Raw genomic sequence first — 25,309 nt, 5'->3', positions numbered from 1 at the left:
CAGGACCCCTGAATAGGAACACAGGAGGGGCAGGTGTGTACCTACAGCCAGCCACTTATACCAAACGACCCTGAAAGACTGACACAGGGCCACACTACTTGTAAAGACTTTATAATAATCAGAAACTCAAACCATCAAAATGCTCTGGGACAGCCACCCCGAACTGTCCTGGAAGGGGGAGGCAGGTACAGCCTTGGCTGCCGGCATTAGTGCTTGGAAACTGCCCACCTCATTCATCCCCTCCCGTCCCAGCCCTTCCATATCACAGATCTTCATCATCGAAGGTCTCCATGCACCTCAGCATTATCATCTCATCGTCAATGGGGAGGTCTGGGTCCTGCAAAACACAGGGTGCAAGAGGATCATGTATTTAAGGAATCCAGGCCCCTCAGAGTCTACCCCATCTCTTGCTGCATCTTCTCCAGCTTCCGGCCAGGAAGTAAGGGCTATGGGGCTGGGGGGGGGGAGCATTTCCATTTCATGCAACTCCACACTCTATGATCTTCAGAAAGGGTTTTCCTGGACACAACAGAACTGGCTTCTTTTCCATCCCGGGCATTTGCAGGATCTCAGAAGACAGAGGGGAGACCTCTCAAAGCTTTATCCAAATGCCCATCCATGGAGGATGGTGAATCACACCATGGTGCGCCCACCAAGGGAATACCAGGAAGCTGTTTGAAATAACAGGAATGAGGTCGTTCTCTTTGCGATATACTATTTAAAAAGAAAAGGGGGGGCAAGTGGGTGGCTCAGTCAGTTGTGTCCGACTCGTGGTTTCAACTCAGGTCGTGATCTCAGGGTTGTGGGATTGAGCCCCCACCTCCCTTCAGGCTCTGCACTCAGCGGGGAATCTGCCTGAGATTCTCCCTCTCCCGCTTGTGCTCTCTAAGTAAAATCTTAAAAAAAAAAAAAAAAAGAGCAAGTACAATATAATGTGTAGTGTAGGCTCTCATTTGTGTTGGAAAGAATATATAAATATCTGTAGATTATCTCTGGATGGCTGTTCAAGAAACCAGTAATGGTAATGGCCTTTGGGGAAGGGAATGGGGCATAAACGAGGGACGCTGGTAGGAGAGAGACTAAGTTTTCTTTGTATATCTTTTGGTAACTTTCAAGTTTTAAACTATATACGTGGGTTAACTATTAGCTAATTGCTTAAGAAGCAGCACTAGGTTATTTTATTCCCTTTATAATGACCCCCCACTGACTTCTCTGACCCCCATTACCTCTTCCCCTAACAGTGTGTTCCTGCGTTTGGTTCTTCCTGTCTTTCCCCACCTTGGCAGAAAAATGGTAGTTTGTCATGGGCTGGTTCCCTTGGGCCCTGGGAAGCGTCCCCAAAGCCAGTCAACCATCCCATGAATGTGAGACCCGGTCCCCAGGGTGACAGCCAGGTTGGGAGCAGACTGCAGACAAAGCCTCTCCAGCTCTGGACAACGTCCTCACTCACTGTGCTCTACTGATGGAGGCGGGGGGTGCCTGGGGGGCCGGCGTATCTGAGAGAGGACCAGGTGGTCTCTGGGAAAATCACACGGGCCCCTTCTTCAGGGTGAAGACCAGAGCAAAGCTTGAGAAAAGGTGGAGTGGAGCGCAGGGGGCACCAGGAGGCCAAGGGTCCCGGGAGGGACCACACATAAGTCTCGGTCGCACCAAGTGCTTGAATGTTGTTCACAATGGTCCAGATCCCTAAGCCCCTGAAAATGGTGTCTGAGGCCTTTTTAGGCTGCAGATTTGGGAAAGCAACAGGCTGTGAGAGGTACCTGCTGGTATTGGGTGCTGAGGTATGTTGAATAGTATCCTTCCTATCCCACTTCATGACCACCTGGAACCTTCTTTGGAAATAGGGTCTTTGCAGGTGTAATTAGCTAAGGACTACGAGATGAGCTCCACCTGGATTTAGGGTGGGCCCTTCATCCAAATGACCGGTGTCTTTATAAGAAGATGAGAGGGCTAGAGAGACACACAGAAGGCCTTGTGAAGACAGGGGGCCTTGGTTGGAGGGATTCAGCAGTGAGCTGAGGCATGCGGAGGACTGCCAGGAGCCACCTGGAGCTAGGAAGAGGGAAGGAAAGACCTTCCCTCGAGCCTTCAGAGGCAACATTTGGCCTTTAGCCTCTAGAACTGTGAGGGAAGCAATTTTTGTTGTTTTAAGCCACCAGGTTTGCGGTAATTTGTTACAGGTGCTAATTAAAGTTTCATCCAACGACCTCGTGAAGTTCACGGGAAGGGGAGGGGGGAAGAGAACGATATTTTCCTCTTTAGAGCAGCGTAGGCTGGAGGCTTCGTGCACCGGAGCCAACCTGGACAGCCAACTGGACAGCTCATTCAAAATACAGATTCTTGGGGTCCCACCTCGAAACACTGAGAATCTTGGGTGCTGGGGCATCAAGAATCTGCATTTCCAGTTAGTTCCCAAGACGATTCAAGTTCGAGCATCTCTGCTTTGTACGGATACTCCAATCCTGCCTGAGCTTTCTTTTCTACCATATGCGGGGAAAGGAAGCAGGGAAAGCAAAGACCATCCTGTTAATCTGTTCCCCAGGCCTCAAGGAAGTGGACTGACTTCCCTGTGTCTGAGAGAAAGAGGGACACAGTGGTAAGGACCACACAGCCAAGGGTTGATGGGAGGCGGAGAGCAGCCAGAGAGGGGGCCCTGGGCTCCAAGTGGAGATTCAAAGTGGTCCTGGCAGAGGGAAATGAAGGATTCGTGGGGAGAGGGCCAAATTATACCTTGGCCTGTTGGAAAGCTGCCCCAATTATTTTTAGACAAACGTTGTCATTATTATTGCTTACCTTTTTAACAGAACAGTTTTATCTTTGCTGAATTAGTAGAGAAAATCCTTGGCTATGAATCTGAAAGGGCCTGTCCCCTTGGTGGCTCAGGCATAACTCCCCTTTCCTCATGGAAGTTTCTGGAATGTCCCTTCTAATCAAGACAGCCAGCTTTTGGGAAGTAGAAATTAATACCCTTCAAACGCTGACGGCAAATATTAGCCCAGGGTCTCAGAAGACGGCAGAACAGCTCAGTCTCTTGGAAAGGAGTCACACAACATTTACAAATGCCTGCAAAGAGTCAGGCCCCCGGGATCTGGTCGCCACTTCAAGGGGCTCCCCGTCTCAGGCCTGCCCCCGGAGACCATCTGTGTGTCTCTTCCCTCCGTTTCCCTGGACGTCTTCCATCCCCCAGGATGTATCAGGCTGATGCCCACCATCCATGGAGCAGGCCGAGAGAATGAAGGGACATCCGCCTTCAGTGGCGCCCTGTGGTGTGATGTGAGTGAGGCCCAGCTGGGGGCGGGGGGGGGGCTCAAGAGTCCTTCCCATCATCCTAAGGGAGGTGAGCGGGGGTCTCCTCGCACTCCGCTCCGTCCTACCTGTTTTAACTGAGGGTTAACACAGCAAAGGCCTTTAAAAAAATCGATGATCTGCATATAGAGCTGAAACTTCTCCTCTGGATATTCTGGGTTGCCGCCAGTGAACACCGAACTGACAACAGAAAGGGGAAGACACAGCAACTATTTAGAACCCTCCTCTTTGGCCTCTGCTTGCACCCCCTAAAATACCTGGGTTACAGGGCGAACCAGGCACTTGTAAACACCCCACTGAATTCATTCACAGACAGGCTGGAGGCCCTTTGGAAGGTTTGTGTTGCCTCAGCTTCCGTGTCGCGGGTGGAACCGACGGGTAAAGGGAGACCCTAGGGAGACTGGTTCCCCCGCCCTAATTTAGTGTTCTGAGCTGTGGCCTCTGGAAGAAGGAGCAAAACGGCCTCTCTCCTTCCGAGTCCCCCTCAGAGAGCCGTGCCCCGCGGTCCTGGTCCCCCGTGGCTGCCCGGGGAGCTCAGGGGGCACCGGCCACGCTTGAGCTCAGTCCCCCCGAGATGCCCCCTCTCCACAGGGGGACAGACCCCAGTGCAGGGAGGCGGCCTGTGTGGCAGACTCCTTCCCCCTGCCTTCCTGGGACCAGGGGAGCAGCCCCACGACGTCAGGACCCTGAAGTCGTGCCCGGAGAGCCTGCGTGTTGACCTCACGTCCTCTCGGAAGCAGGTCCCACAAGCCGCGTAGGAACCCTCTGGCAGCAATCCCTGCCTTCTCCAGGGATGGCAGAGAACATTTTCTAATAGGTCGTTTTCGTGTTCCATCAGCAGGGTAAGGAGTTCCAGATCCTGCTTGGCAAGTATGCTCTGGCAACTTCCTACCAAACTTCTCCTCACAGCCCGAGCCTGGCTCAGAAATAGGAAAGTCCGCCTCCAGCCCATTTCAGCAAAACCAGACTCCACACACGGCTGACAGGAGCTGGAGTCCCCAAAGCATAAAATCGCTTTGGAGGGTTTGGACGAGTCTGTTGAGGCTGGGTGGAGCAGGTCGCTGGGGGGGAGACAGGTTGATGTCCGGTGACTCCCCCAGGCGACCAGGTGACCAGGGGTCGTGTGGCCTCGGGGGAGAGTGGGGATGGTCATTGGTATATGAGGACAGGAACGTCCCCTCGCTCCCAAAGCAGGAAAACGAAATGTTCTGGCCTTCTTTTTAGCCTTCTTAACGGCCTGTGCCTGTAGGCTCTAAGACCACAGCTTTTCAAAGTAGCAAGGGACAATCTCAGTCCTAAACTAGCTCTCTTTGCGAAAATGGCCCCGTGCTACAGATTTTTTCAAGCTGCTTGTCTTGCCATCTCCCCAGATCCTGCTTTGTGTCATCTCCCTTCACGGGGTCAGCCATCCCCTCCTCCCTTCTTTCCACATCCGTCCCCAGCAGCCCCGTGCAAAGCAGCTTCTCCCCTGCACGGCTCAGACCCCCTCAGCCCAGGGCACAGGCCCGGTGACGTGTTGGCCCAGGCTCTCGATGCCCCCGAGCCCCCGCCCACCTCTCAGACCAGACGCTGTGGCAACCTGTCCACGGCCCCCTCACTCTGGGAAGACGATGCAGTGTGGACAACGTGCAGCCCATAACCTGCCGCGTCTCCGTCCTGGGCCAGGATGGGAGAGTCCTCTACGCAGAAGAAGCCCCAGACCGTGTCCTCCCTAGAGCAGCGGCACAATCCTGGGTCCAGCCCACTTTGAGCCACAGACAAAAGTGGATCTCTAAGAACTTCCACGGAATTATGCACCCCTCAGCGGGGCTGCAGGGGAGCGACCCCTAAACATCCCAGCAGGGGCACACACACTCACTATGTCATACCCCCTTCCTCACCTAGAGCTGGATGTACTGGGAGCCTCACTTTTGTCCAGGAAACTGGCCACATCGAAGGCATCTTCAAAGAGTATCTGAAGGAAGGCACAGAACATGGTGCGTCAGAGAGAACGACAGTCCGAAGCTTGCCCTGGGCGGCTGGCAGACAGGAGTAGGAAGGCTCTCTCTTGAACCCTCGTTCCCAAAAGGTGGGTGACAGCTGGGGCCCACCGGCAGGTTCTCTGCCTGGTGACCTTCTCAGGCAGTGCCTAGTAAGCTCTTGTCCGCCCAGAACAAACCACCACCCCAGAGGTGGTTACAAGGGATTACAAGGCATGGGGAAACACCGGGGAATGTGGTCGTCTCTCTCTCTCTCTTTTTTTTTTAGAGAGAGAGAGAGTGCGCTTGAGAGCAGGGCCAGGGGTGGGGGGAGGGTGGGGGGGAGGGCTTGGGAGAGGGAGAGAGAGAGAATCCCAAGCAGGCTCCACGCCCAGCGAGGAGCCCAACGCAGGGCTCCATCTCATCACCGTGAGATCATGACCTGAGCCAAAATCTAGAGTGGGTCGCTTAACCGACTGAGCCGCCCAGGCGCCCCTAAATCTCCTTTTTCTAGAAGGCGGGAGCTCAGGCATGAGATGCAACAGCCAGAGCCAGGCTTCCGTGTACACCGGAAGAGGGCTCATGTACACCTCCCAAGGAGCGGAGGCTATTCGTGCCCAGGATCCGCAAGCTAGCAGCTTCATGCCAGGCAGCAGGATAGGAGGGGGGTAGTTTTGGGGTTAGGCTGCAGGAGAGCCGACTCCCAGTCCTGCCACTCACTCAGCTGCGTGACCTTGGGCAAGTGACCTTGTTTCTGGAATCCTCCTTTAGAAAGGGAATCACAACAGTGCCTACCCATAGGGACGTTGCATGAGTTAAATAGATGGCGTATGTGAAACACCCAGCACATAATAATGCCTCCAATTTGTTAGCTATTATTGACTATTACCTGCTTTATAAAAGAGACGTATGCATGTTTATTGTGGACATTTTGGAAAATAGAAACAGATAAAATCACTGAGAAACAATCCCAGCCAGAGAGGTCCATGGCTGACATATTGACCTATTTCCCTCCGGTCATTTCCTCAGCCGTATTATATCCTATATTTCCAATTTTGCAATCTTGTTACTTAGATGGTTTTCAGTCCTGCTTTTCTTTAATTCTTGAAGACTATTAAATATTCCACAGGAATGTGAGGTACAGTTAGGAATGCAAGATTTAGCAAATAAAGATGCAGGATGCTTAGTTAAATTTGAATTTTTAGATAAAGAATGAATCATTTTTTAGCATAGGAATGGCCCAAATATTGCATGGGATGTTCTTATATTAAACTTTTCACTGGGCATGTCTTACTGCATCTGACACCCCATTTATAAGCACAGCCACCCTGAGAAGAGGAGAGGGAGCTCTGTGGCACCGAGTTGGGGGTTCTGGCAGGTTCTGCAGGGTCTCTCCTGTCCCCTTACCCGGGACACACTGCTCTTTCTCTGGAGGTCTTATGTCTGTCCTTCTTGTCTTCTTACAATTTGCCTCCCCTGAACTGAATCCCCGGGACTCTGGCCATGTGGATGGCCCTTCTTCTGATCTTCTGGACATTTTATGGTGTCCTTCTTTTTAATATCCCTTTGCTCATCTCAAAGAGGATCTGAAAAGAGGCCACTGAAAAGACTAGTCCAGAAGCCCATCCATCCACTGTGTGTTCTTCCCTAGCAGGTCTGAGGCCGGGTCCGGGGCCCTAAATTCCTGCCTTTGGCCAATCAGCCCACTGAAGTTCTGGGCCACACGCTGTCCTCACCTGTGCGCAGCCCTCTCGCCGCTGGCCTGGGAGGGGCACTGCCAGGCTCCGTGGCCATTCTGGAGCGCCCAGCACACTTACGGGGCCATGCTTCTCAGAGCCTCCCAGCACACCTGACCCTACACACAGGGGCCGGCCCCAGACACAATCGTTCTGCAGCAGGACCTCTCCAGATGGACCAGGAGCTATAGAGGTTTCACTGCAACTGATCTAGAAGCCAGAGTAGAAGTAGCTGTGTCTCTCTCCCTGCTCTAAGCAGAACTGTTGTCTGTCCTGCCTACCTTGTCACCCAGCCCTGGGTTGGCCCAAACCTGGGGACAGCGGTGCGGCAGAGCCCTGGTCTAGGCACAGCCGAGGGACTCTGCTGCCAGCTTCCCTCAACAGCAGGAGAATGTGAGCCCTTCGCCCTTTCTGAAAAAGGTAAGAGAAGCTGCTTCCATGATTTGGGGACATGAGATTCTGGCTTGGGTCTGCTCTTTCTTGAGGAAAGGTTCGTCCTGCAAATGCACACATAAACATACAGTCAGGTTACGGTTGGACAGACTTGCCCGCACATTTGGCAGATGTTTTCCTTTTGCTTTCTTTGTGTGAGCCTCCAGGGCCAGGCACTTCGGGGCTACAAGGACATCCAGGCCGGCTGACACGTGCCGTGGGTATGAGGTCCTCAGCTATTGGTTTCCTGGCCCTGCTTGGACCATTATGGAGGAGAACTCACGTCCTCTCCTGGTGGACCAAACATTAGTGGACAAACAGATGAGAAGCCAAAGTCCATAGGGTGACTGTTGGGGGAGGGGAGCAGTTATGGGCGGAGCTGATTGTTGCTTTTCTGCACTGGGAGTTCCTTCCAGTAATGCCCTCGTGCACCACTCACCCGGGATGCTTGCTAAAGATGCAGGTTCAGGGGCGCCTGGGTGGCTCAGTCAGTTAAGCGTCTGCCTTTGGCTCAGGTCATGATCCCAGGGTCCTGGGATCGAGCCCCTCGTCGGGCTCCTTGCTCGGTGGGGAGTTTGCTTCTCCCTCTGCCCCTCCCCCATTTGTTCTCATTCTTTCTTTCTCTCAAATAAGTAAAATCTTAAAAAAAAAAAAAACGCAAGTTCGGAGCCACCCCCCACCCTTCAGGATATCTGATTCAGTATTAGGTACCCGCCTCTTTACCAAAGTCTACTTGAGAAGGATGAGGGGATATTGTGAAGGTTGACCATAAACACGTGACCAAAGGGCAGAAAGATTTGAGAAATTCCGTGATGAAGGGGATCCAGAAGCTGGGCCTCCTGGACAAGTCACCCCACTCGTTAGGCCTCATCTATCCACTGGCAGCACTGGACTGGGTGACCGGCATTCTGTTGTTCTCTAGGCCCGGGGCCCTGAGGTCTGGGAAGCTTCTGGAAGGATGGGGCATTCCAGGGCTGTTCCCCAGGGTCACAGGCACTAGGAAGCTGTCTGGCTCTAAGGCTCCCCAGAGAGTCACAGGACATGTCCTGAAATGGACCACCCGCGAAGGGGTGTTTGGACAGTCAGGGCAAAGCGGAGCGGTGGCATTCACCTGGTGGAGGCCGTGGATGCTAAATGTCCTGCAGAGCACAGGACAGGCGCAGAGAGGAAGGAACTGCCTGCCCCCCGGCTGGAGAAGCAGGTCAGACGTGGCCCATGCGGTAGCCGCAGGTTCCGTCCGGAGGCCGTTCTAATTTGGGAAGTGCAGCTGAAGGGCCCACTCCGATCTCAGCTCTGAGTGACCACTCACGCCACCAGACACACTGCATTGCTGACCATGGCTTCCAACAGCATGAACTCTGAGAGGGGCATTTATAGTGAAGGTGCGGTTGCCTCTCCACGTGCATTCCTCTCTCTTCACTGAAGGGCAGCAGTGCTCTTTGGGGTGGGGACTGACTTCCTCTGGGGGATTGGGCCTGACTGGTCCCCACATAATATTATCTCAGTGATGTCAGTCATTGGCTCAGTCATCTGGCCAGTTCTGGCCAATGAGAGGGCAGGAGAGGTATGGCAGAAATTTCTGGAAGAGTTCTTCCATGACCCTTAAAAACGAGCCTCAGGAATCTTTCTCTCTCTAACCCGTTGTAGAGGAGGAGGGATGACAGCTCGGTTGCTCCCAGCTGCCATTCCCCAGTCAGATGGGATAGGGAAGGGAGGGAGGGGAGACAAGGTGAGAAGCCAGCTTTACGATGAGGCAGAGCAGGGAGAGGAGAAGAACCAAGTCCATGGTGACGTCACTGAGACTAGCGGGAAGCCCTCCTGAACTTGGGACCGCCCTTGGCTGTGAGAAGTACATTTCTGCATAGTTTAACGAGCAAGTAACTTGCAGTCCAAATAATCCCAGCATTCTACGCCTTCTCTTCGGTAATCCCCATGGAAAGGTCCGGAAGCCGGAGAAAAAGAAATGCCAATCTGTGGTTGTAGAGCTTCCGTCGGATGAATCAGAAACCCACCGTGGGAGTCAGAATCTAACCGTTACCTCAAATGTGGTAAATGACCCCAAGTGGATCCCTTTTTTGCCTCCAGGCCAAAGGTGACAGAGTCTGTCCTGCGCCCCCCTCCACCTGACCCAGAAAGGGTCTGCTCACCTCCTCCGGGGTGGAGACAAGCGAGCAGCTGGCTCCTTGGCTGTCAACCCCGCTGTCCTTCAGGCTGCCGTCGGCACAGGCCGGCTCCTGGCAGGCCCCAGCAAGGCCCTGGAGGCCGCTGTGCCCCTGTGCCCAGGCCTGCAGGAGACTGGTCTTCCTCTCCTCAGAGAGGTTCTGCCATAGGTGGGAGATGGCGGCAGAGACGATGGGGAGCGTCACCTCCTGTGAGGAGACAATCCCGTTCCCAATCAGCAGGTCCATCGTCTGCTTGTAAAAGTTGAGATACCTGGAACAGAAAGAGCGTCATCTCCCAGACCTGAAGCTGGTGGCCGAAGGTCCCCCCCCAAGCCATCTCCTCAGGATTCCCTTGGCGGGGTGTGGCCCACAGCGCCTGAGCCTTGCCACAGCTCTGCGCTTCACCAGGGGCTGCACCTTCCTAGTCTGCACGCTCCTGACACTTGGAGAGCAGTGGTGTCATGGGTGACATAGATCTAGTGTCCGGGTCCTTCCCCAGAGTCCCCATGGAGCTCTCTGCCTGACAGAAGAGAGAACTAGGAGGGTGGCCTGCTCAGCTCTCAGCCCATGGGAAAACTGCTTAAAATTCCAAGCCCTGTGAATGGGCAGACATGATATGATGCTTGTTTTAATTCGGGGCCTGAAATGCAGGCTCAGCTGTGGAACGAGCCCCCTTCTATTGGGTCAACACCTCCAGAGGCCAATGTGGCCGCCATGGGTCTTGAGTCTGTGGAGGGACCGTGAGTGGCAGTGGGAGTCTGAACCAGTCACTCACGGTGTTTCTTACTATGAGACCAGTAATACGGTAGGGAGTGTGTGTGTGTGTGTGTGTGTGTATGGGGGTGTTTGGTCCTCGTAATCCCCATCGACAGCCCCCACAAAGTCAACTCCAAATAAATCCCTGCTCTAAGGAAGCCCAGTGTATGTGCTGTGCAATTTGGCTTCGAGATTAGTTCTCTAGCCCCTCTGCCAACCCCATCCCAAACCCCGCCAATATGGAAATTCTGGAGCTTCCTTGATTCGGGGCCTGGTCTGAGAGTGCACTGAGGATGCCGCATGTCACAGAGCCTCTGTCCCCTTCCCCACAGGCTATGCATAAAGCCACCCCTCGCAGCTATTCACACCGTTCAAATTCCATGAGGTCTGGCAACAAGGTGACTGGGGAGTGCAAGAGCTCCACTTTTTTCTCTTCCTCCTCCTCCTCTTCCTCTTCCTCCTCTTCCTCCTCTTCTTGGTCTTCCTCCTCTTCTTCCTCCTCTTCCTGCCCCTCAGCATCCTTCCTGACTGCCTCGATTGGGCACCAGGTAGCAGAGATTTTCTGAAGAACCTTATTTGAGACCAGGCTAGTAAGAAAACAGAAACAAGACAACTACAAACTTGAACTCTTGAAGCTTCATGAACATTGACACTGAGATTCTGAAGGCAATGTTAGTGTTGGGGCGCGTGTGTGTGTGTGTGTGTGTGTGTAGACACACACACATCACAACCAAGTGGGGTTTATTCTAGGAATGCAAGATGGCTGGTTCAAACTTTGAACATCAATCAGTGGAACTCAACATAGCAACAGACTAAAGAAGAAAAACCATACGATCACCTCAACAGACACAGAAAAGCACTTGGCAAAATGCAATATCCATTCCTGACAAAAACTCTCAGCAAACTAGGAATAGGAGGAAACCTCCTCAACCTGATAAAGGGCATCTACAAAAAACCTACAGCTAACATCATACCTGACAGTAAAAGACTGGATGTCTCTCTGCCTAGGTCAGGATCAAGACAAGGATGTTCACTCTTACCACTTCTATCCAAAATTGTACTTGAGATCCTAGCCAGTCCAATAAGGTGAACAAAAGAAATAAAAGATAAACAGATTGGAAAGGAAGAAGTCACACACAAATATGGGACTAGAACTAAGAAGGGTGTTTAGCAAGGTTGCCGGATACAAGGTCAATAAAGGAGAACCGATAGTATTTCCATATATTAGTGATGAACAATAGGAAATTGAAATTTTAAAATGTACCACTTACAATAGTACCCCAAAACATGAAATACTTAGGTTTAAACCAAAAGCTCAGTCTGAAAAAGAAAAAGTGGATAAGTTAGACTTGTGTCAAAATTTTTAAATTCTCTTCAAAAGGCAGTTTTAACAGAGCAGAACAGGGGCGCGTCGGTGGTGCAGTCGGTTAAGCGCCTGACTCTTGATTTTGGCTCAGGTCGTGATCTCAGGGTCGTGAGTTCGAGCCCCGTGTCACTCCATGCGCAGAGTCTGTTTCAGATTCTCTCTCTCTCTCTTCCTCTGTCCCTCCCGCACATGCTCTCTCTCTCTGTCTCAAATAAACAAATAAATCTTAAAAAAAAATAGGGAGTGGAACAACATGACACAATTTGGAAAACCAGGATTTGTACCCAGAATCTCTTCATCCTGATAGGAATGATCCCCAAGGAGATACCATGTTGAGTTAAAATACAAGTGCACCAGAAGAAAACATAGGAGAGGAGAATTCTTTTTTTTAATTTTTTTTTTTTTTAATTTCAGAGCAGAGGAAGCCTTTCTGAGTATTCTCCCAAACCTAAGTCATGAGGACAGATCGGCAGATTAGACTTCATTTTTTGCATGGCCAAAACAACAACAACAAAAACAAAAAGATCAAAAGCAAAATAATAAAACAAATGACCAAGGGATAATTATTTGCAAGTCATGTTCTAAAAGAGAGCTAATTTCTCGGTATACGTAGAGGGCTTCTATAACTCTGTAAGAAAAAGACCACCAACCCAATAGGAAAATGGGCAAAAAAATAGTCACAAGAAGTTCCCAGGAAGGGAAATACAAATGCTCTTGAACAAAGGCACGCCATTTCGCTCATAATTTAATTAATTAACATATAATTATAAAATATAATCTGTTCCTGAGCTGGTGCCACACTTTTTAATTGCTGCGGGTTTAAAATAGTGCTAGTGAAAAATCCTAATTATTATGATTTTAAAAGAAATTTAGCCATTCTCATGTGGGCACACGATAGAAGTAGTGATAGGATTTTAGTATGGGATGAAGCGTGTTATCTTAAATTGGTAAGGAAAGGATGGCTTATGCGATGACTGGGGTTGGGATGAGGGGCTAATCGCTTAGGGATGAGACCGTCCCTCCTTGCTGATTGCGAGGTGGTGCTTGGGGTCTTACCTGGGATTTCCGGAGTACTTGCTAGCATATTCTGCCTTGACCTCCTCTAAGCTGTTTGCATTCCCATCCTCCAGGTTGAAGGACTCTGTTGGGGAGGCGAAGGCAAGGGTCACAAAGGGGGAAGTCCAGCCTTTATCAAGTCTCTCCTGCCCTTCCAATCCAGGCAGACCCTGAGTGGTCCCTGAGCCCGCCCAGATTCGGTGTTACGGACTCAAGGGTCCAGTTTCCCCTCTCCTTCTAGATGTGACGAGCTTCTTGTCCCGGCCCTTTTCAATCAAGACACCAAAATATCCCTTGCAGAGTTCAGTTTCCACCAGCTTATGAAACCCACATTCCCAGGCAGCCACCGCTCCCAACCTGAGTGCCAAGAAAGGGAGCCAAGCTTTGCCTTTGCTTTTGAGCCTGACAAGCACTGGTCTGCGTCCTCTCTGGTCTCTCAAGATGGGATCAGGTACCTGATGACGTCTGTCTGTCCTGCCAGGCTGTAAGCTCGCCGAGTGCAGGGGCATGAATCTCCTTGTACCCCTGGCCCAAGCACAGTGCTCGGCACATGGTAGGCATGCGATACGTATTTGTTCACTTGGCTTAGCCCAGTCTCTCTGTTTTCGATGGAAAAACCAACCAGTCTTTCCGTGGGAAGGAGATGCGGGTGGCGGATGGGGGGTCTAACCTTTCAGCTTCAGCAGATTATCCAAGGTTTGTTCCAGCTCCTGAATGTGGTTCTTCGCCTTATTCAAAACCTGCCACTGAGGACAGAGACAGACAATGCTGAAAAGCCCGCCTTCTACCGCACACACTGTGGTTTTGTGGACACAGGTGTCCATTCCCCGGTCTGAAGCCATGCTCCCCTCAGAGGCAAAGACACTCCTTGACATTGTCAACAAAAAGTGGGGGGGGAGGGATGGAGTTTGTTCTGATGCGCAGAAGGCATGAAGTTTAATTTGTACTCTGGAAATGGTTCTCGCAGAAATACTCAACTATTTAGAAACAAGCTGTGTTCAGCAAACTACTAGGGCTTCAAAAGGGCAAACCAAGTATATATGCTCCTTGAAGGTGGAATGAACAGTGAGTGAAGAGCAGCCCCAGGCTGGCACCAAGATCTAGGGCTAACTTCTGCTCGGTTGTCACAATGAGCAACAGGCTGGCTAATACCAGTGTGCTGTGCTAACGGTAGTTTTTATTTGCTAAATGCAGACACTCTGGTTGATCCAAAAGCTGCTCAAATGCTCTGTCCACATGAACTCTGAATGTCCTGTTGCTGCAGGACTAAATCGCAAGCGTTTCTCCCTCCCTCCCTCCCTCTCCCGTATGTAATGTTCCTAAAGTCAAATGGTAACTGCGTGATTATTCCAGCACAGGAAATGCTAACTGTTGTTTATCATGCTGACCACCCATACCTGTCCGGAGTTACATACGTTCATCAGGCACGCGTTAACGGGCAAAGCTGTGTGTGAAGCCCCGGGGACATGAAGTAAATAAGACAGCCCGGCTTTCCAGCAGGAAAGACAAGATGAGCAGAGAAACCCCTACTCATAACACAAGCTAGAACTCAGTAAGCACTGAAGGGAGTAGAAGCGAAGGGCCGTGGAAACACATGGGAGGAGGGGCTGATTCCAGCTGGAGGCGTCAGGAAGGCTCAGAGCAGGGCAGCCGAGCAAGCGGGCCACGCTGAGCACCGTCTCAAAGGCGGAACTCGGGGCAGGGGCAGGGACAGAGAGGCGGGGGTTGAGGGCCGCCCCAGGGAACTATCGAAGCCAGGTGTGGCCAGAGCCCAGGGTGGGCAGAGGTAGTTGATGTCAAAGCGGCAGCCAAGGGTGGACAGCCCCGGCGCCATTCCAACATCCCACCGACTCTGTCTGGTGCACGCCAAGGAGGCTTGAGGGGAGCGAGAAGCACCACACTCTGCCGGCCCAAAAGACAGTGACCCGAGAATGCAGTGGACTGCAAGATCTCGAACACTCTTTGTAGAGCAGGGTCCGCCTGATGTCCCAGATGATCTGCTGCCCCCAGGCCCGGGGCTCACGATTGTACTGTTGGGCTAGCAAGGACTCCTTTTCCTATTCGGACACCAGGGCCAACTGGTTTCCAGAACGTCAGGCTTGGTCTTAATTGGGATGAGGTGAGATCATCCTGGCCCTCTGGTCCAGAGTGAGCCGCTGTGTTGGCTCAGCAGGGACACCCCATGCTCACTTGCAGTCTTCGTGGGCCGACCTACAGAGCCATGGAAACCAGGTGCAATTCACTGAAATTCTGTTTCTGGAATGTTTTTGGCAGGCTCACGAGGATCTTAGTTCTGGGTTGAATTACATCTCCCTGAAAAAGATTATGTTGACGTTCTAACCCCCAGAACCTGTGAATGTGACCTTGTTTGGAAATAGGTCCTTCATAGAGGTCATCACGCTAAAATGAGGTCATTAGAGTGGGCCCTAATCCAGTATGACTGGTGTCCTTATTAAATGCGGACACTCGGATGCAGAGACAAACACGCATAGAGGGAGGATGAGGTGAAGACATAGGGAGAAGACAGCCACGTGACCGGAGGGAGGCATCTCTAAGCCAAGGAACACTGAGGAATTGCCAGCAAACGCCAAAAGCTGGGAGGTGGGGCGGGGGGGGGGGGCTTCTCGCCTAGAGCCTTCAGAGGGAGCATGGCCCTGTGGACACCTTGATTTTGGACTGGGAGCCTCCAGACGTCCACCACAATAACTTTCTGTGGTAGCAAGCCACCCAGTGCCTGGGATTTTGTTATAACAGCCCTAGGAAACTGACAGGACCTGCTTACACCTTGACTCCTGTAGATCAGATCCTGCCTTCACGGATATTACGAATGCAAAATTCAGGGTGGTCCCTCCAGCAGGACAGAGACAGGAGGAGAACAGAGAGAACTCCTTGACCACACCCTGTTTCCCAGGCAAACGGTTTGACTTCCTGACCCCTCCGTTTCCTCATCTGTAAAATGGGGCGATCTGAATGGAACTGCAGGGGCTAAATGAGCGAGCATGCTGGGAAGCGGTGCTAACACTTAAACCACTCTGACGCACCATATCTTTCCACGCAGCCACCTTGTGAGACGCCACCACAGGCCCCTGAGGACGCCATTACTATCGTCCCTGTTGAACAGAGTGGTGACTGAAGCCTGGCCAGGAAAGTGTCCCCCATGGGCAGAGGCCAGTCGTGAGGTACAAACTATAGGGGGTGCAAGTGAGTTTTCCTCTACATTTACTTCCATTCCTTCCTTTGGGGCCCTGAACACATGGTCTTCCTCGGGTTACCCCCCACCCCAGTCTGCGTGCACTTCTTCACTGGCCAGTGACATGGACTTTGGGGTTTTCCCACGTACCCCTGGGAACAGGCAGCCTATTCCTGTTCATCCAGGGGACATGGCGCAGAGCGATGCTGGACGGGCTCTTGGCCCTGAGCCCCTGAGCCTGGCTCAGCAGAGGGAGGAAGAAGAGCCCTCCCCACACCTCTCACCTTCCACACCCTTCTACAAGAGCAGGTGGGATCTCTGTGGGATTCTTTCAGCAAAAAACACTCGCGGCCCTACTTGGCGCCTTGCACCAAGGTGCTCAGGGGCGCCGCTCAATTAAGACCCATTCTCAGAGGCCCTGGCTCGGTGCCTGCCAAGGAGCAATTCTGCGGGCCTCTATGAGAATCCTGTGTTAGCTCCATCAGCAGGAGGCTGGGAGCGCAGGCCCAGCAAATGGTCCCTGTCCTTAAGTGTCACTTCACTGAAAGCACCAGCCCCGGAGGGAAAACCCGCCGGCTGGAAACAGTCACAGGGCCACGGGCTGGTCTCTACCAGGTCTGGAGCTGGGAACGGAGGCCCACCTCTTGGTCCTGCCTCCAGTCCCTCCTCTGTTAGGAGAGGGTGAGGAACGGGAAGCTCTCAGGGCCCCCTCCCCTACTGGAGACCTCCTATAATGCTCCTCCAGTAATAGGAGCTCCATGCCTTCCCGCATCACCCCAAACCACCTGCACCTTCCTCCGTGCTCTGCCAGAGGCACGAATAGGCAATGAAGAAGCCATGTAAGGAGAGAGGCGAAATCAGGAGCAGGAAAAGAGAAATGCTTGCCTGGAGAGCTCTGGTGCCTAGGGAAAAGACCTGGCTGGTGCACAAAACCAAGTTGCACGTGTGTGTGTGTGTGTGCGTGTGTGTTTGGGGTGGAGATGCAGTGTCCGGAGGCAGCTGCTAGAGGCTCACCCCTGTCCACTGGAGGGCTAGGCACAGGAGGCCCCGGCTGACCGGTCCCTGTTATTTCCTTTCTGGTGCCAGCTGCGTCTGCAGGTGGGGAAGGCCCAGCTCACGCTTTACCCACGTGTGGCCACCAACAGCACACGGGAGATGCCCACAGCGGATCCCTGACCCCACCCGGGTGGCAGCCCCTCTGGGTGGGGGCGGTGGGAGTGGGAGCTCCAGGCCGGTCCCCGCTCCTCCTGGCCCCGAAGTCCCTCCACGTGTGCAGACTGTTCCTCCCACACCCAGGTCCCCATACCTTGGAGGCTGTGAGATCGGAATGGGAGTAGACGGTTTTCCTGAGGTTGTTGAACAGCCCCGCCAGGGTGGCTCGGTGGCGGGCCTGGGACAGGCGTCGGCGGGCCACCCGCGACTCGAGCTCCTGCAGCTGTGCCAGGTGCCAGGGTGTCGCTCTGCCACCGGGGTTACTGCCTTCTCCGGAGGTCGCCATGCTAAGCTGCAATGTAATATTATGCCCTGTGGGGGCCCTAAAGAATGAAGGTACAGTATTAAAGAAAGAGGAAGGCAGATCGAAGGAGAAAGGAAGGGGGTACCACTCCCAAGTAACAGGTCCCAAACCAATGTATATAATCAATAACAGATACACAAAATAGATGACACCAAATCTCTTATTTAAACTGGACTCCTAAACCGCTCCTATTTGACTCAACAGTTGAAGGCGCTGGGGCTTTATTTCAGAAAGTTTCCAGAACATTGCGGGTACTCACCAGACACTTAATTGACTGGCTGTGGCCCAGGAGAGCAAGCCAGGCCCTGAGACCTCTTTCCTCACAGTCTGTGAAGAGCTGAGCATGTGGCCCACCCTTTGAGGGCTTTCCTACCATGAGGATGCACCCCTCTTTGATCTGGGTAGTGGTTACACAGGTATATATACAAAAGAACATCCATCAAGGCATGTCCTTAGATTAATGAACCTTTTAATATATAATATATATATGTATATAATATCTCAAAAAGAAGAGATGTACTCTTCTACCTGTGAAAGCAAAAAGTCACATGATGACAGAGAAGTGGAAGCAGGCTTGCCTTGTCCTGCTTCTAGTGGGTTCTGAAGATGATCCTTATGTTGTCTCTTGTCACATCTGAGTTTACAAACCAGGAGCCCTTCCCTAGGAGAGGTGATTCTGGGACTGATACAGAACAGTTTTAACAGAAGACAGGGACCGAAGTCTCTTACCTGAGCCATGGACCCCGCCTTCGGGTGCTCACCACACCACTCAGAGGACAGCCAGCTCTTTGAACAGAGAGGCTGCATCTTCATCGCCTCTGTACCCCCAGGATGTGCTCAGTGCTGGGGTTTTGAGTGAATTAGAATGGGAGCCCTCCGCTGGGTCCACGCGGCCCTGAGCTCAGTCCGGCTGCACAGGGACAACGCATGACCTCAGCCAAGGGCCTGCCAATTTTGGTGTATGCCGGTCCCCTGGGGGCCCTGGGGAAAATACACATGCCCAGGCCCCACCTCGACAACACTGGATCTGAATCTCGTGCGGGGGGGCCAGGCATCTGAGGGGCAGCCTGCTCCCCAGGTGAAGCTGACATGTTCACGGCTGGAGCCCCCACGAGGGCACGCACAGCGACACCCCTCTTCCAGCACCCCATTGGCAGCTGGGAATGAATTCCCCTCCGCAGAGGGAGTATCGGGGAGGAGACTTGAGAAACCTTTCCTGCTAAGTTCTGGGGGGAGAATTCAGCCACAGAGATAGTGAAGCCAATCAGGGAGTGTGGGATTTTAAAACACCGTTTAGGGGGGGCGCCTGGGTGGCTCAGTCGGTTACGTGTCTGCCTTTGGCTCAGCTCATGATCCTGGGGTCCTGGGATCGAGCCCCGCGTCGGGCTCTCTGCTCTGGGGGGGGCCTGCTTCTCCCTCTCCCTCTGCCTGCTGCTCCCCCTGCTTGTACTCTCTCTCTCTCTCTCTCTCTGTCAACTAAATAAATAAAATATTTAAAAAATAAAATAAACACCGTATAGGACAGAAAGCAAATCTCCTACCAACAATGTACTTTTCACCAGCGGGTGTATTTGCCCTCGCTTTGCTTCTCAGAACAATGGCGGGAAGACGGTAAGTGGGAGCCACTGTGGTGGCCCGCACTGACCCTGAAGCTCCTGGAACATTTATTACCAGGAACACCACCATCAGCGCGTGGAGGACAGCCACGGCCTGTGCACAGGCCCATCCAGCCTGAGGGCTGGGTTAAAAACGCTCTTACAGCGGACACTGACACATCTTTAATAGGAGGCAAAGTGAAACGAGGAAAGTTTTGAACTGCCTAGGGAAAAATGAGAACATTTTGAACCTAAGAACATAGGTTTTCTTTATTTGCTTAAATTAAGGAGAGGGCGCCTGGGTGGCTCAGTCGTTAAGCGTCTGCCTTCGGCTCAGGTCATGATCCCAGGGTCCTGGGATCGAGTCCCGCATCGGGCTCCCTGCTCCGCGGGAAGCCTGCTTCTCCCTCTCCCACTCCCCCTGCTTGTGTTCCTGCTGTCGCTATCTCTGTCTCTGTCAAATAGATAAATAAAATCTTTAAAAAAAAAAAAAAAATTAAGGAGAAATGAATGTGCCTGGATACCAGGGAATTTAGGTCAACAAACAGAGGTAAAAACACCAGGGTTTTCCCAAGATCTAGAATTCTCTAATAGTCTCAGATACTGATACCAAAGGCCCCTGGGCTTGTGGGGAATCTGGAGTTCTTGAGGTGCCAATGCTCATCACTTGGCTTTCCTCCCAGGCTCCTACCCAAACACGCCCCACCCGGATTCCTGAATGTGGTTTTAGTCACGGATAAGGACGCAGCCCCCTGCCTCTCCCACAGGGGACAGACCCCCCCCATTACTTCTGCCCCTGGGGACACCCTTCACTGCCTGTCACTGGGGGTGAGGACAGTCCCAGAGCATCCTCCCACCCGCGGAGCTGGGGCCTCTGCCTCACCCCACCTGCCGCAGGCTCCCCAGGGTCAGGGGTCTGAGATATTTTCCCTCTTGAAGCGGGGGGGGGGGGGGGGCACGCCATGGGCATGATGGGAGATATTAAGCAGCTATTAAGCCTGATAAGACCTCGTGCAGTTGTAAATGTCCTACTCCTAAATGCTGCATCCTTCTCTCCACTAGGAATGCTCTGCTGTGATCTCCAGAAGGCATTCTTCTCAGGCTCTCTTTGTTGACTTGCGCTGTGGACCTGACAGGAACTGAGGCGAGTATTTTTCAGACCGAGCTTTTTGTGGCCATCCTATGGGTGGGTCTGTCCTGTCTGCACCTGTGATCTGTGTCAAGGGGTGGTGCGCCCAGGATGAGTACCACAGAAGTCACAGTCTCCGTGGGGAGGGGAGGCAGGACCCTCCTCCCGCCATTTTCCTCAGGTTGGCTCTTTTGCTAGGCGAGGGAGAGCTAACTGTAAAAATGAGATTGGGAAGGGATCTTTTATTTAAAACAGGACAAAACCAAAGCAAACCTTTTCTCCTAAACGGCCTGTGCAGGTGCCAAGCCTGTTAAGGAAACTGCCCCCAGTGCTGTAAGGAATTAGAGCCGTGTAGAGAGTACAGTCTGAGACTCCATCCCTGGGGCCTGGAAATCTGCATTTTAAGAGCAGACCCCCCCCCCCATTTTCCCTTCTCTCACTACCAACAACAGAAACATTTGCTTTCCTGCCCACCACCCTCTATTCTGTGGCCCACTGCCTGCTCTCCCACCTGGGACACTGCTCCTCTCTCTGTCCCCCACCCCCAGTCTCCACCTATGGAGAGTCAACTTGTCCTTCAATTCCTACGGTAGGCCCCATTTCCTCTAAGAAGTCGCCCAGGCCTGGCATACCGGTTTCTAATTTAATCTTGTTTTGCCAACAAGTTAGTAAGATCCTTGGTCAGGATTCAGGTACCCAGCTGGGTACATCTAAAATGTCCCTCCCAGGGTGAGTCAGAACAGGGTAACTACAGGAAAGGATTAAGAAAAGACTCTGGGGGCAGGGAATAACAGCTCGTCTGCCCCAAACCCCAAAGACTTCTCTGGATCCTAAGCATTAGATCTCTTGAATTCAGTTCTTGGCTAGATTCACAGCGAGAGGCACACGTTTGAGAAGTTTAACCCTTTGAAGGGGACGCTGGCCAGTTGTTCCATAAGAGAGGTGGGGAGGGATTATCCGGGGCAAGCACCTGGATATCCTATTCTGACTCAGGAAACTTGCCATGTTCAGAGGCTGACTTTGAATGTCTGGGCAACTGAAATGTGTGAGGATCTAGGGATCTCAGTACAGAGCTAGTAGGTGGAGGGAAGCTAGTCCTAAGGACCCACTGTGGGTGGGATGATGCCTGATGGCGCACACGGACATGGTACCCAGCCAGTGGGATGAACTGGTATAGGGAAAGGCAGGCTGGAGTAGGGATTGGCTCAAGACCTGGGTTGTAACTCCAGCTCTGCGTTAACCAGACATGTGACTTTGTATAAGCCAAGAAGCCTGAGGTCTTAATGTCTTTATCTGTAGAAAGGAGGGGGAAAAGCCTTTTACTAGATTATAGTTGAAACTCTTCTGCCTCTCTAAGGCCATTGTCATGATTCTACGATGATCTGGGGCAAAAGCACGCAGCACAGGCTGCTCATATCCTGGCAGAAGTGGAGCACGGAGCCCACAGCCGTGTGGGAAGCTGCATCTGAAGGAATTCTGGGCACGGCGGCCCCAGGGACAAATGATTACTGGGCACTTTTTCTGTGCAAACCCCACTCATTCTGCAGGAAACTGGGGTCAAAGACACTAGGCATTTCAAAAATGGCCATAGCTCTGATATATATTTCCTTTTAAAAGCTTTTTACTGTGTTCAAGCTTGTTCATCAGATCAGCGTGCTAAGCACACTCTTCAGTCTAACAAAATCAGAAGACACCTTCATCCATGCATTCTTCTAGAAAAGCACTGTGACGATTCATATTGTCATGCCTTTTTTTTTTATTTCTCATCTATAAAGCAAAGCATACTTTCATTACCAAATACTTACGTATTAAAACACCACTTAATACCCATTTGGAGCTGACGTTTTTAAAACTCCCTAGACGAAATTTTTATTTTTATTTTTTTTAAGATTTTATTTATTTGTCTGAGAGAGAGAGAGCACAAGCAGGAAGAGCGGCAGGCAGAGGGAGAAGCAGGCTCCCCACTGAGCAAGGAGCCAGATGCGGGATTCGATCCCGGCATCATGACCCGAGCCGAAGGTAGACGCCTAACCGACTGGGCCACCCAAACGTCCCTAGACGAAATTTTTAAAAAAATACGACTTCACCCTCTCTGAGACTCAGGGCAATTGTCATCATTTTTAAGCACCACTCCACAAAACATTTGAGTGTGGTTCTCATCAGCCAACCCTAGGCAAGCGGACACAATACACTGGATAATGTTTTGCAACCCATAGGCAGCTTCCTTTGGTTCCCTACGCTTATCAGATCATGTCAAAGAAAAATCCGGAATCATCCTCAGAACGACCTGGTTTGTCACGGTGATACAGACAAACGCTCACTGCAAGCCTGGCCCCAGACCTAAATGTTCCCCTGCTTGGATTCACCGGCATGGATCCATCACAGGTACGCGAACAGCCACATGGCCAAGTGCGCCTTGCCGAAGATGTGCAGGCGCGGGTCCGGCGGTGTTCAGTCCACACTCACGTGCCGAGGGAGCGAGGGAGGCGGGCACCCAGGCACACGACGTCCCCCCTCCCCGGACATGCGGGAGGCCACCCGAAGCCCTGACATTCATGACAGTTGTCCCGAGCCTCGAGCGCCAGCCAGCCTGGGGACTATGGCTCCGCCCCGGCCGGGAGACCGACCCAGCGCCTGGGCCCTGGGCCGCGGACCAATCAGAGCGTGTCTCCGGCCCCCACAGCCAATGGGGATGCTCGGTGGCGCGCCAATGAGGGCGCCCGCAGTGCAAGAAACAAAGTAACAAGCTGGCCTCGGGAGACGCAAGAAGGGGAAGCTGACCTTCTCACCTTGCCAGGTGGCTCCTTTTTCCAAGTGGAAGCTGAGGGGGGACAGGGAGGGGGGGACTGCCTCTGCCACCCCAGGTGCCCCACGCGGCCTCTTTGTGCCCACAGAGGACTGAATGGATGTCCCCTAACTGGTTCCACTCAGCTGACATGGAGCCCAGTTTCCCCATCCCTCGCATGGGGCGATGACACCTACCTTCTAGAGTTGTCTTGAGGCTTACAGAAGACAGCTTAAATAAAGAGTCCAGAGAACCAGGGGCTCCCCATCTCAAGCGAAAAGATGCAGACACGTAGGTGGGAAGGAAACAGGCGCGTAAAGGGGAGGGGGACGGGGGAACGATGTTTTAAAGAAGGGAGGAAGCAATTGGGGACGGCGCCTGAGAGGGGTTGCACAGAAGAGTCAGATTAAAATAGCAAGAAGTGAAAAAAGGACTCACTCTTTGGGACAAGAGGAAGCAGGTATTCTTCCAGTTTAGGGGGGAAAATTCCTTTTCCCCAAACAGAGATCTACTCTTGTCTTTTGGCCTCTTTTCGCTTGATCCCCTGCCCCGGTAAATATTTCCCGATGGCCGTGACCCACCGCCTCAGCCAGGGACCAGGCGCACTAGCCGGGCCAGGCGCCCCCTTGCTGCGCTCCGAGGGGTGAGCTACTTCACCGCGGGGGCAAGGGGTTACACAGAGGTTACGCGCCCAGCAGCAGCAGCATGGGCTTGGGGACACGCGGATTGGGATTCTGACCCAGGAGCGCCCTCGCAGTGACTGTGAGGACCGTAAGTGAGCCCTACCTAAAGCAGGCCAGTAGGGCACCTGCCATTCAGAGGACCCTCCTAAAACTCAACTGCAGTGAATGGCAGACTCCTCTTTAAAACGCTTTTAGTGGACCGTTACATTATGTAGTTATGTCTAAAGAAACTGTCACATAGAAAGCACCTGGTAAGAACCAATTATCCTCCTTTTCAGCATAAATGTAAAATGTTCATCTCTATCCAAATTCCACTTGGGTTGAGGCCCTGTCCCTTCTGGCTCTGGGGCAGCCTTGGATGCGAGGTCTCTGAGGGCCCCTGAGGAGCTGCTTTTCCCCCTCTCCCCCACTCCCTGGTTTCTCTCCCCTGACCCTGCTCCTGGCCTCCCACCTCCAGCCTGCCCGCAGCACTGCTGGGGCCCCGGGGAGCAGAGGCTGTGTCCCGGAGAGCCTCACCTTGGCACCGAGAGGACACAGAGAGGGTCAGAAACCTACCTGCCCCAGCTTTTCGTAGAATCCCCCCCACCTCACCCCTCAACCACCACCACACACACCTGCCTCCCCAGATGTGCCTCACTGGGGGACAGATCGGCACCCAGAAGAAACGCAGTCCGGGGACAGGCGGGTGTTATTACGAGAACTCCTTACCTGCAGCCGCCTGATTTCTTTCTTGAAAATGGAGATCTCTGTCTGTGTCAGCCAACCTTCCCCACAGCTGTGAGGAGGAAGGCTCTGCTCATGAACCCTGGTACCTCCTGGTGGCTCTGTTCGGCTTCCGATACAATCACAGTTCTCCCCAGCAACATCCACACACGCTCTCACCTTTTGACCCTGACCCCTCCCTCCCAGTAGCATAGATCCTGCCCTGAAATATCCCCCCTTCCACAGTAGCATAGATCCCACCCTGAAATGTCTCTCCACAGTGACATAGATCCTGCCCTGAAATAGCCCCTCTTATATAGTAGCATAGACCTCACCCTGAAATATCTCCCTCACACAGTAGCATAGATCCCACTCTGAAATATGCCCCATAGTAACACAGATCCTGCCCTTGAAACACCCACCTTACCCAGTAGCATAGATCCTGTCCTGAAACATCCCCTCACAGTAACACACATCCTGCCCTGAAATAGCCTCCCACAGTAACATAGATCCTGCCTTGAAGTACACCCCTCACACGGTAGCATAGATTCCATCCTGAAATAACCTCTTCCACAGTAGCATAGATCCTGCCTTGGAATATCCCCCCACCATAACATAGATCCTGCCCTGAGTGTGTGTGTGTGGGGGGGCACTCCCTCCTCCTGGCTCCAGCGCAGCACCAGGTCCACCAGCAAGCCTCCAAGATCCCTGCATTAATGCCAACCTAGTGTGGCCACCCCTGTCCTGTGCCCCTGGGCCCTGACTTTCTAGTTGGAAGAACAGCCTTTTGTACTTGTTCCTCATTGTTGGTTTTGATCCACTTTATGTGATAAAGGGCAGGGGTCTTAGACTCTACCATTTTTTTTATTCTTCAAATGAAATGAGAGTGATGGATTGTGTCTTGAGTATCTAGATCCTAATCATTATGGACAAGCCT

General features: G+C 52.5%; 1 protein-coding gene across 1 annotated transcript; it reads right to left on the bottom strand.

Moving 5' to 3' along the window:
- Positions 1-262: 262 nt before the first annotated feature.
- On the bottom strand, positions 263-17,460 carry STRA8 (stimulated by retinoic acid 8). Its single transcript, XM_078059595.1, has 8 exons — positions 17,269-17,460; positions 13,443-13,518; positions 12,773-12,857; positions 10,719-10,937; positions 9,580-9,865; positions 5,187-5,260; positions 3,375-3,486; positions 263-337 (listed from the first exon to the last, which is right to left on the bottom strand). Exons 1-8 carry the CDS (start codon positions 17,458-17,460, stop codon positions 263-265), a joined length of 1,119 nt encoding a protein of 372 aa, XP_077915721.1.
- Positions 17,461-25,309: the final 7,849 nt, after the last annotated feature.

Source organism: Halichoerus grypus, chromosome 12 (genome assembly GCF_964656455.1).
Source record: "Halichoerus grypus chromosome 12, mHalGry1.hap1.1, whole genome shotgun sequence".
NCBI lineage: Eukaryota > Metazoa > Chordata > Mammalia > Carnivora > Phocidae > Halichoerus > Halichoerus grypus.
This window is presented reverse-complemented; position numbering and strand designations above follow the sequence as displayed.

Bases quoted from the DNA above. Each gene is read 5' to 3' on its own strand.
- STRA8 (XM_078059595.1), bottom strand. From the start codon at position 17,460: ATGGCGACCTCCGGAGAAGGCAGTAACCCCGGTGGCAGAGCGACACCC. The intron at 10,938-12,772 runs GTAAGACCCCAA...TTTTCTTACTAG, and splicing joins AAGTACTCCGGAAATCCCAG to CCTGGTCTCAAATAAGGTTC. The intron at 338-3,374 runs GTAGGACGGAGC...TGTGTTTTGCAG, and splicing joins TTAACCCTCAGTTAAAACAG to GACCCAGACCTCCCCATTGA.